At 45.5% G+C, this 13,261-nt stretch overlaps 1 protein-coding gene across 3 annotated transcripts; it reads left to right on the top strand.

The window, feature by feature from the left end:
- Window positions 1-1,653: 1,653 nt before the first annotated feature.
- NAA20 (N-alpha-acetyltransferase 20, NatB catalytic subunit) lies at window positions 1,654-11,904 on the top strand. Of its 3 annotated transcripts, none has more exons than XM_077182732.1 (6): window positions 1,665-1,996; window positions 2,135-2,159; window positions 2,248-2,338; window positions 3,523-3,658; window positions 4,617-4,762; window positions 9,394-11,904. In XM_077182732.1, the coding sequence occupies exons 1-6, from the start codon at window positions 1,944-1,946 to the stop codon at window positions 9,558-9,560; spliced, it is 618 nt and encodes a 205-aa protein (XP_077038847.1). In that variant the 5' UTR covers window positions 1,665-1,943; the 3' UTR covers window positions 9,561-11,904. The 3 variants fall into 3 exon arrangements, with proteins under 3 accessions (XP_077038848.1, XP_077038847.1, XP_054493092.1); XM_054637117.2 differs by lacking the exon at window positions 9,394-11,904 and adding an exon at window positions 6,058-6,386 and having other exon boundaries at window positions 1,684-1,996; XM_077182733.1 differs by having other exon boundaries at window positions 1,654-2,159; window positions 2,248-2,360.
- The last annotated feature ends 1,357 nt before the right edge of the window (window positions 11,905-13,261 follow it).

Below are 13,261 nucleotides of genomic sequence, written 5' to 3'. Positions count from 1 at the left end.
CTTGGGTGTATCCTCTTTGTCTTCATAGAAGTGCTAAGATTGCCTCTTAATTTACATTCCATACATCCTAGCTGAGATTGAATGATATTCCACTTGTAATATACAGTAAAAGGTAATTGGGAAGGGGAAGAAGTCTTTGATAATCTCTATACTTATGTTTAAATAAGGCCTAAAGTTGTTTCACTAGTACTTCACTCAGCAGAGATAGCCACCCAAAATTTGGCCTGCACAGTTTTCATACTAGCAGAACTGTATATTGATTTGTAGTCATTTAAAATAAAAACCCAAACCCACTGAATATAAAATATTTCCTTAGGCTACAATATTGAGAATTAATTTGATAACAGTAAAGACTACTCTAGCCATGACCAGCTTTTGAACCAAGTTCAGACACAGTAACAAAAGTGCCTTTTTGCACTTTTTAGTGCCTTTTTTAGCACTTCAGAAGCAAAGGCTTTATCTTGAGTACAGCAAAGCAGTCCAAAGTCCAATTTGGCTGGAGAGAGTGCCTTAAGTCACAGCAGTTAGGTGAACGGTTGAGCTTTTTCTATTCTTAAGGGTGTGTCATTATATCATTCTTGTAGCTCTGTAGTAAGAGTGCCTCAAGCGGAAGAGGGCTATAAAGCTATACATTTCCTAACACCTCAAAGGATCAAGAACCAGCCTTAAAAACATCTATTCCTTCTCCCAAGTTTATATATATATATGTATATATCTCCCAAGTTTATTTATACACACACACACACACACACACACACATATATATATATATATATATATATATATGTATATCCCCCCTCACACCTCCACTACCGTCCTGAAAAGTGTAGTCTCTTCCTGTGTCTGGCAGCTCTGAAATCCCACATCACTGTTGCACCACAACTACAGACCTTGAATCAACCTTCTCCTACCAAAACGCTGACCCTTAAATTATCAGAAATTTGACAGATCTCAAAACTGACAGGCTGTGCTCTGTCTGGAGTAGCCTTGCCAGCATCTCCTGATTCCAAATTCCAGGTCAAGAAAAACCTCTCTCATTGTCCCAAAACATGTACACAAACTCCATTCACTGCATCTTATGCAGAATTTTCAAGGACAAAAATCAAACCCACAGTATAGCCTCCAACTTTTGGGCAAATCTTTCTTCAGAATAACTAGAGTGATCTGGGTCCCTTGCAGTGGTAACTTCAGAAATAGCTCAGCATTTGAATGAAGTGAAAGGAATGGCACAGCTGGCCATGTGGAGTAGGTGAATGCTTATGGGCGTAGTGGACATCTTGTTTCTTTGTTTTTTTGGGTGCCATAGGAGATGGCGTGCAACAGGTGAGCGGAGTATAGTCCACTACTGAGGACAGAATTATTGTGGAATCGGTCCGTGTTGGTTGGCATACCTCCAGCCCTGTGTTTTTACAAATCATGAAGAGGCATCTACTGCTGATGGCAGCAGCATCCCGGTTAAATCGGTGTTGCAGTTCCAGCGTGATGCCTCCTCCGGCGGCATCTGTCCAGAGGCAGAGTTGTTTTTTCTGCGTATGGTAGTCTCGCATCCTACGGTCACGCCGTGTTACGTTAGCCTGTGAGTGCTCGGGGTGGAGCTGCAGAAGCTCAGAGCACTCCTGCTACTGCGGCCCCGCTGGGCCCCGCCTCAGCGTGCCCCATTCCACTACGGTTCGGCGCAGCCGTGCCAGCCGCCCGCCCGCTGCTGTCGGTCAGGGATCCCGCGGCCGCCCCCTCCGCAGCCCTGCCCCTCCTCAGCACGGCCCGCGGCCGCAGGTCTCAGGCGCGGGGCGGGCCGGGGCGGTTCTGCGGGGCGGGGCAGGGTGGCCTAGGGGGCGGGAGCGCCCCGTCTGCCGCCTTTCCGCGGCGAGAGTGGCCCTTGGGCGCGCGAGCGTTTCCGGGGCAGCGCCATCACCGTCACGCTCAGCGTCGTGATCACCATCATCATGACAACGCTCCGCGCCTTCACCTGCGACGACCTCTTCCGATTCAACAACATGTGAGCGCCGGCTGTCCTCTCTTCCTGCCCCCGAGCCCCTGCGCTCTTCCCCATCCCGCGGCGTCCTCCCGGCGCCCCGCCGGCCGGGCGGGCCCGGGCCCTGGCCCGTGCTGAGCGCCGCACTCTCTTCCTCCACAGCAATCTGGACCCGCTGACCGAGACTGTATCCTTCCCGCCGGGGCAGAGGCGCGGGGTCGGGCGCGGGAGGCGCAGCCTTGGCGGCCGCAGTTACTCCTTAACCAAGCGCCCAGTACGGGATTCCCTTCTACTTGCAGTACCTCGCCCACTGGCCCGAGTATTTCATCGTCGCCGAGGCGCCCGGCGGGGAGCTGATGGGTTACAGTGAGTGCCGGGTGTCCCGGCGGTAACGTCTCCCTTCGTTGCCTCCTTCGGGGATTATAACGCGGGAGTTTTTCTTACTCTTCGCGTTGACCAAATGTCCAACATGGAAGAGGAACCTTGCGTTGCATCTTCCCATTTCTTAAATGTCTTGGGGTATTATGCAGGACTCATGACCATAGCTTCCAGTTTGATGTTCCTAGCGCAGCGAGGAGCCTTGGCTGTGGTATCATCCACCCGTATTTGGCGAATGGGTATTTCTGTAATCTGGAAGATTAAGTCCCTACCCACAGGTAGTAAAAGTGCTGGGCTTGCGTTTTGCATTGCCCTGTAAAGGAAAGCTCTTTACATCTGGGCCTGGATGTCATTTGCTAATTTACTGTGGAATATTTTTGTTTTTCAGAAATCATGTCAAAGAGAACTGCCAGGAGATGGGGGGGGGGGGGCAGAGTAATGGTTTTTGCAGGGACCCAGGAACTAAAAGTATTTGACATACTAAAGCAGAAAGTATGTGTGCTGTACAGAACATTTCTCTGTATCCACCACACTTGTTGCTTATTAGCAGTGACTGCGATATCTATTAAAAGCACAGGGTGGAAGTGTGAATGTTCATTAATAAACTAACATTGGATTGAAAGGAGAGAAACTAGAAAAAAGCCCCCCAAAACACCATCCCCACCTCCACTTTTTTTTCTTTTTTTTTTTTTTTTTTCCCTTAAACATATTGTGTTTGCAGGGCCTTAGCTTTCTATTGCCAGACTGGCAAAGCATCCCAAGCTCTATTCCCTCATAATCTCCAAAAGTCTCAAATAGTTGCTGGGATGGTAATTTTGGGTTTCTAGCCCTCTGTTCCTCCTTTATTTCAGTCAGATTTCAAATTTTGGTTCAGTGAGACTTGTGAGAATTGCTTAAAATTTGCATTTAGAAGTCACCTCAAGCAAGGAATTTGCAAACTTGTTTGGTGTTTTTTTACACTAGTCAAGAAACTGCTGTAATATTTGAGTGAAATGACATCTTTAGTGGCTGCTGAATCATAGAGTGAAAAGGTAGACATCCCTGTTTTAGCCTTTACCACAACCATTGTATCATGTGTTTATTCATGGCTTATTCCTCTTGTGAAGTTGTCTGGCTGCAGGCAGTGCATTACTCCAAAGGTGCTGCTGCTCTGATGCTCTGTATGTTCACAGTCATGGGCAAAGCCGAAGGCTCTGTGGCTAGGGAAGAATGGCATGGACACGTTACTGCTCTCTCTGTTGCACCAGAATTTCGACGGCTGGGTTTGGCTGCTAAATTGATGGAACTTCTGGAAGAAATTTCAGAAAAGTGAGTAGTATGGCTATCTTTAAATTTATCTTTTAAAGTAACATTTAAAAGTAGTATTTCTACAGAAACCTGTCCCTGTTTTATGTGGCAAAATTTTGCTTTACGTGGTGTTCTGATTTTCTGAAATTCCTCATAGTTGGAGAAAAAGAGTTGTGAAAGTTGCTTAGCAGTTTAAAATCTCAGGGTTTCTCTGAAAGCTGACTTGCCAGAGGGAGGAGGAAATAGCCTGAATTCCAGTAGAGACAGTGTATAAAAGAACATTCCTTGACAGAAAATGAGCTTTGTGAAACATCAGCACTGTTTCCTGTAGGGCCTCCAACATACTTGTTCAGTAACTGTGGGCTTTGTGCAATGCCCTCAGGCACAATCCTGAACAAATTTTGTACTGCAGAGAGTATCTTAGTTTACTTGCCATCCCCTGCTTGGTTACTTGTACCTGAGAAAATTTAATTTAGTGTCAGATGAACCCACTGGGAAATGTCCTTAGCTGATTCTAGTAGGGCAACCCCACTATGGTTGATAAGACTGGAAAGTAGTATGCTGTTTTGAAAAATTTGCCTTGTGGAATTAAGGGTCTATCGTCTCCTGTTAGGCAACTGAATTTTGTGACTGATTCCACTTCTCCTAATCCAAGCAATCCAAAATGTGGATACTTTTTAAATTGGATTTAGGCCTGTGGGGGCATTTAACTTGTCTTGTTCTTTCTGATCAAATTTCTGAACCCACTGACTGGTGAAAAATGGCCATGTGATAAAAATAAAATTAAATCCTTGTCTATGATTGAATTTTCCCTTGGTAAATGAGTGTATCTGTTATTACATTGGGAAAGATGTTTAATTAGTATACTACATTGGACTTGCTTGTGTTACATTACCATTTATGAGTTGTTATTTAGAAATACATTTACCTGCTATTCCTTAATGTGGTTTTGTTTGTTTCTTTTCTTCCCCTGCTAAAGAAAGGGTGGATTTTTTGTCGATCTCTTTGTGAGAGTATCAAATCAGGTTGCTGTAAATATGTATAAGCAACTAGGCTACAGTGTGTACCGAACAGTCTTAGAGTACTACTCAGCTAGCAGTGGGGAGCCAGATGAAGATGCTTATGGTAAGTTCTTGTTTGGTCTCAAATTGAATGGAACTATTCTCATGTTAAAGGTTGCTGGGATTGTTTGTAAGACTGTTACTATTTTTTATATGAAACACATTAAAAAACATGAAACAATTTGAAACAATTATATAAACAATTTCAGATAGTTGCTGATTAATGGGAATTTTGTATTTTTGCAACTTTCCCTAATTAAGATTATGTCAGTTACTAAACTTAATCGTGCCACTTACACATTTTGTAGCATCTCTGGCAAAATCAACCACAGAACAAGAATAAATGAGAAGGAATGTCAGTGCTTTCTTCCTTTCATCCCATAACAGGGACTTGAAACTTTGTTTTTCTCAGATGTCTATGTATAAATTAACAATTGTCAGCGTTCAGCAACGGCAAAGAATTGGGTACCATTTTCAATTTAAAAGGGAAGGAACATGGAAATTCAAGTATGTTAATGTTAATTAGGTTAACAAAAGTGAACTACCAAGTGCTTCCTCTTTCTAGGTCCTTTTTAAAATTATCCTCCCAAAGGGTTACATGGCCAGGCTGTGTATCGTTTCTGTTCTTGCACTGTTTATTTGATACGTAGGAGCACTGTGAAAATACAAGGGCTCAGACAGACAGACATCTACCATTGCTGCATGTGACTTAAGTCATATATTTGTCTCTTTAGCTTGTCATTTCCTTTCCATTTGGGTGAGTTTCATGCAGTGTTTTATATCAGTTGATATCATTGCCATTGAGCAACATTAAGGACAGCAGTGTGTCCTGAGGAGAGCAACCAAGATGGTGAGAGGTCTCAAGAGCAAGATTTAGGAGGAGCAGCTTATGTCCATGAGTTCGTGCCACTTGGAGAAGAGAAAGCTGATGCGTGCCCTTGTCACAGTCTATAACTTCCGAGGACAGCAGAGAAGGGTGTTGATCTCCTCCCTCCGGTGACCAGGACATGAGGAGATGGAGCAAAGCTGTGTCAGGGAATGTTCAGAGTGCACGTTAGAAGGCTCTTCACTGAGAGGGTGGTTGGTAACTGCAATGGTCTCTCCAGGGAAAGGGTCATGACACCAAGCTCATCAGAATTCAAGGAATATCTGCACAATGCTCCTAATCCTACAGTATAATTTTAGGTAGTACTTTGTGGAGCAGGGAGTTGCACCCTTATGGGTCCTTTCAAACTTGAGGTAGTCTTATGATTCTAGTAAATTTTCTTGATTAAAAATTATCTTATTTTAATGGAGAATTCACTTAATATGGTTTTGTGCAATGAATTACTATAATAGCATTTTTTCCTGTCGCTATAGATATGAGAAAAGCTCTTTCCAGAGATACAGAGAAGAAATCAGTTATACCTCTGCCTCATCCTGTGAGACCAGAAGACATTGAGTAACTTTAAGCTGCGGTTCTCATGCAATGTACCAAGGGTCAGGTTCTGTCTCCTATAACCCCCAACAACTTATGCATAAGAAGTTTTAGGCCAAATGTTTTTCCCATAAAATACATATAAAAGCAATGTTGAGAAGCTGACTAACACTGCTTCTATTGGTAATGCCTGTATACTGCCACACTTACTCTATTTTTCCTTTCACATGTTGGAGAATTGGAGACTATTAAAATGGAATTACTTCCTGTATGGTCTTTTCTTGGTTTTCTTGTTGCAGCTAAAATTTATTTCTGTTTCAGGAAGCATCTCATTGTATAGTCTGTGATTTAACAGTTCCCATGCCAAGTTAATTGTGGTGAAAGAAGGCAAATTAAGCCAGGACACTTAACTAGGATGCCCCAAAACCCTGCCAATCACAGGTTGCCAAAAAAACCCCACCCCAGGTTACAAAAATATTTGAAACTCAGGTACAAAAATAGCAAATCCCCCGCCTACAGAAATACAAAAAACTCCCCCTACAAAAAACTAGGTTCCAAAACACAACCCTAGGTGTATTTTTGTTCAAAACCCTAGTTTTGAGCCCTAGTTTCAAAATAATAGAAAACCAGGTTTCAAAATCACAGATTTAAAATACCAGAATTTTAACCTAACCCAAGTTCCAAAATACAAAAGCAACCTAATTTCAAAATACCAGAATAGCAAGTTCAGAAATATCAAAATAACACAGTTTCAAAACACTAGAATACCAAGTTCCAAAATACCAAAATAATTCCATTTCAAAATACCAGAATATCAAGTTCCAAAATATCAAAATTACCTCATTTAAAAGTATCAAACTGCAAAATACCAGTTTTCAGATCTCTTATGTGGTCAGGATTCCCAAACCTAAAAGAATGCAATATTGTCAAAATGGAATCTGTGCTACCAAAATGGATATTTTCTTGTCTGAAAAGCTTTCCTCTGGTAACCATCAATACATGCATTTATTCTAATTGTACAGCCAGATGCAATAAGAATTTTACTTTAAAAGCAAACACTTGTAGTAGCTGTCTGCTTAGTTTGTGTCTGTGAGACCTGGCATTTGGGCCGGAGAGCTGTGGTCGGGATCAAAGGATGGAGTAAATCTTTTCCCTGCAGATGCACAGCAAAAGACTGCGGAGCAGGCAAAGGGAGCATTTATATATTTCACTGAAATTCAGGGCACAACAGCATGGGGGTGCTCAGGTTCATCAGGATTAGTCATAAACAACACAGCCAAACCCATGACCCCTCAAGGGATGTGTCAAACGCTTCAACAGAAACACAGTTAAGTAATGATTACAGAAGAAAAATTACCAGTAATCACTTATGGTCCATGGAGAATTTCCTCGGTAATTACAAAGCTAGGACATACGGAATTTTGGAGGCAGAATCCACAATTTTGGCCACGGGCACCAGGATGAGAAGGCTGGTTCTTTTCCACGGAAAGGACAGCCCAGCACTCTGGTGTTTCAGGGGCAGACAAGGGGCCATGTAGGGAAGGGAACGACGACCGGGACTTTTCTCCACCTCCCCCCCCCACTCGAAGGTGCAGCAGCCCCAGGTGTGACCAGTGAGGATGAGGAGGGGGCAGCTCTTGCCAGAGGCTGCTTTCAGAGGGTTACACGGGCACACCTGCACAGGGAGCTGAGAGTTGAGAGGGGGCAACACAGGCATCCCGAGAGTCCCTCCAGGATCAGTGGTTACAGGATCCATCAGGGGCTGGGGAGCAGCCAGCTGCACCTGAGCATGGAGCAACACTCCTAGAAAAAGTCCAGGGAAAAGCCCTCATGCCAAGAGACAGAACCTGAGCAGGCAGAGCAGCACGTGTGGTCCCAGAGGGAAACTTTCAAGTTTCCCCTTTCATCTGGTCAGTCCCCCCCTCCCTCCCAGAAAAGAGATGGGCCATTAGGAGAAAAGGAATTTAAAATAAAGGAAAAGGCTCCCTTTTCTGTAACTGTCTGTGTCTAAATTGAAGAGGAATCTGCTTCCCCTGCAATTTTAATGGTTTCAATTAAAGGAAACCCTGCCTTTTCCATGGTGCTGGGGGTATTAATCATCAGGGAATCCCCATTTTCCATTATTTTCCAGTTTAAATGGAAGGCAAAAACCTTGATGATGCTATTTTATGGGTTTGAATTAAGGGTAGCTTCCTCCTTTTCATCATCTTAAGGTTTAAATTGAGGGGGAAGCCCAGTTGTCCCTCCTTCTAAAGGGTTTGAACTGAGGGAAAATCCTCCTTTCCCCATCACCAGAGATATTTAAAGTGGAAAAACTCCACCTTTCTCCAGTAGTTTAGGGGATTAAATTAAAGGGAAGAAGCCGCTTATTTGCCATTTTATCAGTTCAAGTGGACGTAAGCTCCACCTTTCCCTCAATTTAAGGGGTTTAATTGAGGGAAGCTTCTTCTTTTTCAGCATTTTAAGGGTTTAAATCTACATTTCAGGGTGCTCCTACCCATGTCCCAGTACCAAATGGCACATCAGTGTGGGCCTAGCACTGCCCACAGTCTAGTCTCCCACTACCCAGGAGTCTTATTTTTTTTTTCTTGGTTTTATTTATAACGTATATAGGTCAAATTAGAGGTCCCAGTGCGAGTTACACTATTCATATTAGTACTCTTCTCCACCCTGCTTAGTCACACCTGGAGTACTACTACTGAGTAATCACTAGGGAACAATTATGCAAGTTAACAACAAATTATCAAACTTATCTAGCTATACTGCCAAAACACAAACCTTCTTATCAGTTTTATGCCCTTTTTCTTAGTGCAGTCGCAGTAAGAAACAAAGCACTGTCATTTCCTTGAAGAGTTTTCTCCTTCATCAAGCCCTTTACCCACCTTGAATTTAGTCAGAGGAGCCATACAGTTGCAGTTCCTCTGAGGGCTTTTATAGCTGGTGGGATTTGCCCCCTCCCTTTTCCCGGATATTGTGGAAATGAGAGGCAGCACAACCAGGGATATATTAACCCCAGCCTTTGCTAAGGGCCTTCATTCTCTCTCTGGGATCAGCTAGGATAAGAGTTCTCCTCTTATTTCAGTGAAGAGGCTCTTTCAGCTTATCTCAGCTTGTTTTCAGCAGGTGGTTTTGGGCATCTAAAGCAACAGATGCTTTGAAGATACTGTGCAGAGAATAGCATTGAACACAGGGAGTATTTAAGTTCATGATTTTGGATTGCGTGTTCAGGGCTGGTGACATGCTTTTATAATTTCTGGTTTTCTTGGGGTTTTTTTTAGGAAGAATGCAACTCATGAAGAGTTTAGGAGGAGAAGCTCATAAAGAATTGCAGCCCATGAGAAGGACCCATATTGGAGAAATTAATGGAGAACTGTCTCCTGTAGGAGGGATTTCATGCTGCAGCAGCACAAAGACTCCTCTTCCTGAGGGGGAAGCAGTGGCGTGAACTGACTGTACCTTCTGTTCTCATCTTCTTGCACTACTAGTGGGGAGGAGTGAGAGAATGGGAATAAAGTTAAACCTGGGAAGGAGAAAGGGATGGGGGAAAGGTGTTTTAAAGACTTATTTTACTTCTTATTATCCTACTCTGATTTTGATTGGTAATTAATTCAATTAATTTCTCCCTTTTTTTCCCTCTGATGTCTCCCTGTTCTTATCTCAGCTCATGACCTTTTTTATATTTTATCCAGCTGAGGAGGGAAGTGATTGATAGAGAGGCTCTGGTGGGCACCTGCCATCCAGCCAGGGTCCACCCACCACAGCAGTATTCTGAACAAAGTGTGCAGGCTTTCACTGAAGGGAAGACTTAGTAAGGGAGTTTTAGTAAATATTGTCATTGGAGTGTGAAAGAGTGAGTGATCATGTTTAGAGTAGCTACCAACAGTTTTCTAGGCAGGCTCATGCTCCAGGCTCTAGTGGCATGTATATGTCTGCAGTCTTAGAGCTTCTGCAAGGAATCAAAACCTCATGGTTGGAAAACTGTCATGTGAAAAGGGAAGATTTCCTTGACCCTTAGTATTTAATTTGTCTGTCAGTGCCCCAGGAAAGCTGAGACCCTTGTGCCTGACCAGTCTATCAGTGTCCTGTTACAGGGACCCTTTGTTGAGCAGTCCTGCTGGATTGAAGTTTGACTGACATTCAGGGAAATAGGCCAAGATCATAATGGAGATCCCTCAGCAGGTCTTCCCACTTTATGACCCCTCAGTAGGACTTCTTATTTGAATATGTTACCTGCTGCTGGCAACTGCTAGCACCCATGAAGGAACTTTGGAATTTTATGGAACAGTTTATGAACTATACTCTTATTATAAATATAAAATTGTGACAGGTTAAGGTTCAGGGATTGTTGGTGATGGTATCTGTCAGTGATAGTATTTAACTGCAAAAAATTACTCAAAGCAATATACAGACAAGCTGTAGTCCCCAATAAAAATATTCAGCAGGCAGAGTGCATTTCTAACCCAACAGGTGTTCCTATGGGGCAGAAGACAGGCTCAGCCCATTGACTGATCCCAGCAGTTATGATGGTGCCTTCACTAACTTTTTCTCCATTCTTGGCTTACTTTTATAGTATTTCTTTATATTTAGGTGAAGCTTGAGTGACTCTACTCATGCATATATTTGCTACTGACTGGTGTAAAATCCTCTCACTTCACTTTCAAAGATACAATCAAAAAAATGTATAGGGCTCATGCCAAGTGAGAGGTTGTTGTAACTTGGAGGCAGGTAACTTTGGGATGCACAGCAGGCAGCCTGCCCTCCATCTGGGTGTGAAGAAGGCAGGGCTGGGAACTGTCAGCAACATCCCACCAGGTCTGGCTCATGGTGCCACCCTGAGGGTTTCCCCTGTCTTCGGGCAGTCCTAGCTACTGCAGCTCACTTGACAGAGACTCGCTGTCTATACTGTGCTTGGCTACACTGGAGAGGATGAAGCTGAGGACAGCAATGGTTGCCTTCACATCCCCTGACTGCAGACGGGAGGGAGGGCGAGCTCTGTCACCTTGGGAAGGCATCTGCAGATTCATTGCTGCCCATCTCTGGAGCATGGCTCCATTGGGGGATTGTGGTAAGGACACCAGTACTCACCTAACTTTGCACCTGAGGACAGCTTCAGGATCTTGTCATACTGTGGGAGAGCAGAGCTTCACAGTAAACACCAGCTAACACACTTACTACCAGTGTTAACACTAACAATTCTTACCCAAATAACACTTACTATGCATATTATTAATGCTAGTAGAGGCTGGTAGCGTTCTTAACGCTGAGGCTTGCATGAAGAACACAAAATTAATTAATGTTGCTGATTATGCTATTGTGGTGTTGAAATACTTGGCCTCCACTGCAGTAGCCCCACACTTACCTCGATGGCCTCCCCCAGCAGGTCCCGAAGCACTGGGATGCAGATCAGCTTAAGCATCACTGATGTGATAAACAGAGTTCACTCTTTAAAATTTTTAAAAGTTTAATAAAGGATAAAAGGACAAAATAATCTAGCACTGGGGTGCTTTTGGCACCCGGCCACAGAGCACAGAGGTAGCTTAAAATCATGTTCAATATATATGGTTACATTGCTGGGGTTACACGCATATTCATTAGCTTATACATTATTCAAACATTCCTTTGAGTTTTTGGTGTTCCAGGAACTCTCTTGTTTGGTTTTAATCTCTGACTTGTCTGCAGAACATTCTGTAAATTAGGTCTAAATATTTTATTTCTTCCTGTAGTTTTATCCTGTTGCTTCACACTCCCTGATAGCGCCGACAGAGCTGATAAATCTTCCTGGATGCTTATGCTTTGTTTTTGTCACTGTTATCTTATCACTTGGCCGGGCCAATCCGCAGATACAAGAAACACAGTAATTGCTTTACACCATTCTCTGAGTTAGTTACATAGAAGTATTTTAGTTTCTATTTTAACTTTCTGTTAAAGCCTACGATGTATTTATCACACTACTATTCATATGAAATACACAGTGCATACATAAACTGGCATATTACACAATACAAAGCAGTTAAAAGTAAGTACAAGTTGTACCGTATCAAAATACTTGTGATGCAAAAAGCTAATCTATGAATGGGAAAGCCAATATTGTTTTATCATCTATAACATCCGACCACTGTGGGGGAGAAGGAGGGTGAGCAGCGGGCCCGCAGCGGGCGGGGGGACGCGGGCACGTAACTTTGGCCAGGGTGCTGATCTCGGCTAGTCGGGGCAGGCCAAGTCCCCGCAGAAGCGGAAGCACTGCAGGGGAAGAGGCGCCCAGAGCCCGGAGCGGGCTCTGCACGCCCTCCCCACTCCCCGCTGCCAAACCCTCTCCTCACCATGTCGCCGCCGCTACCAAACCCCCTCTTCACCAAGTCGCCGCCGCTCCCTAGTCCGCGCTGCTGTCGCAGAGTCCGCCTTTGCGACCCGGAACCACTCCCGGGCTGCACCACCCCCACCGCCCCCCTCCCCGCCCCTGCCCCGAGTGCCGATGGGGCGCTCGGGGAGGGGCTCTGCGGGGGTCTTTTCGCCGGGACCTGGGCACGAGAGAGGGCCGGAGGAGGGGACAGGGGGCGATTTCGCGAGCGGGACCCACGGCGCCCGCGGACCCTTCGGGCAGCCCAGGCTCCGCCCCACGCTACCACGGGCCGCAGCCTCACGGCTCCCAAGACTGCCAATCACGGCCCGCCTTTCTCTGCCCGCCCTGTCCAATCACAGCCGCCCTTTCAATCCGGGCGCCGTCCCGCCAATCTCAGCCCGCTCAGTCGCGGCCCGGCCCCTCAGCCTGGCCCCACTCCCCCGTACGCCTGAGGCGCCGCTCCCGCCACCGCCGCTTTGGGAGCCGGCGGAACTGTGTCCCCGCTGCCGCTGCCTCGGCAGGCGCTGTTGGGGCCGGGAAGGGCGGGCCGGGAGCGAGCTTCAGTTCAGGTCCTGACCGGGATCAGGTTCTGGTCCAGGGAAACGGGCAGACGGCGGGGAGGGGGCGGACGCGGCCCCTGCAATGGCGGCGGGAGGTCGCGGAGCCGAGCGCGGCGGGAATGGGCGGGCTGGGATTGGTGGGGCCGGCAGGCGCTGCCTCGGGTTGTGATTGGCTGGCTGGTCCGGCCCTGGGGCATAAATAGCGTGCGTTGAGGGGCCGCAGGCGTCAGTTCGGCGGCGGAGCTG

The sequence above is a fragment of the Agelaius phoeniceus genome, chromosome 9 (genome assembly GCF_051311805.1).
Source record: "Agelaius phoeniceus isolate bAgePho1 chromosome 9, bAgePho1.hap1, whole genome shotgun sequence".
In the NCBI taxonomy this organism is placed as follows: Eukaryota; Metazoa; Chordata; class Aves; order Passeriformes; family Icteridae; genus Agelaius; species Agelaius phoeniceus.
The sequence above is the reverse complement of the archived record's forward strand: the minus strand, read 5'-3'. Positions and strand labels throughout refer to the sequence as shown.

Coding starts and splice junctions, on each gene's coding strand:
- NAA20 (XM_077182732.1), top strand. CDS start 1,944: ATGACAACGCTCCGCGCCTTCACCTGCGACGACCTCTTCCGATTCAAC. Junction 2,160..2,247: donor TGGACCCGCTGACCGAGACT/GTATCCTTCCCG, acceptor CCAAGCGCCCAG/TACGGGATTCCCTTCTACTT. Junction 2,339..3,522: donor CGGGGAGCTGATGGGTTACA/GTGAGTGCCGGG, acceptor GTATGTTCACAG/TCATGGGCAAAGCCGAAGGC.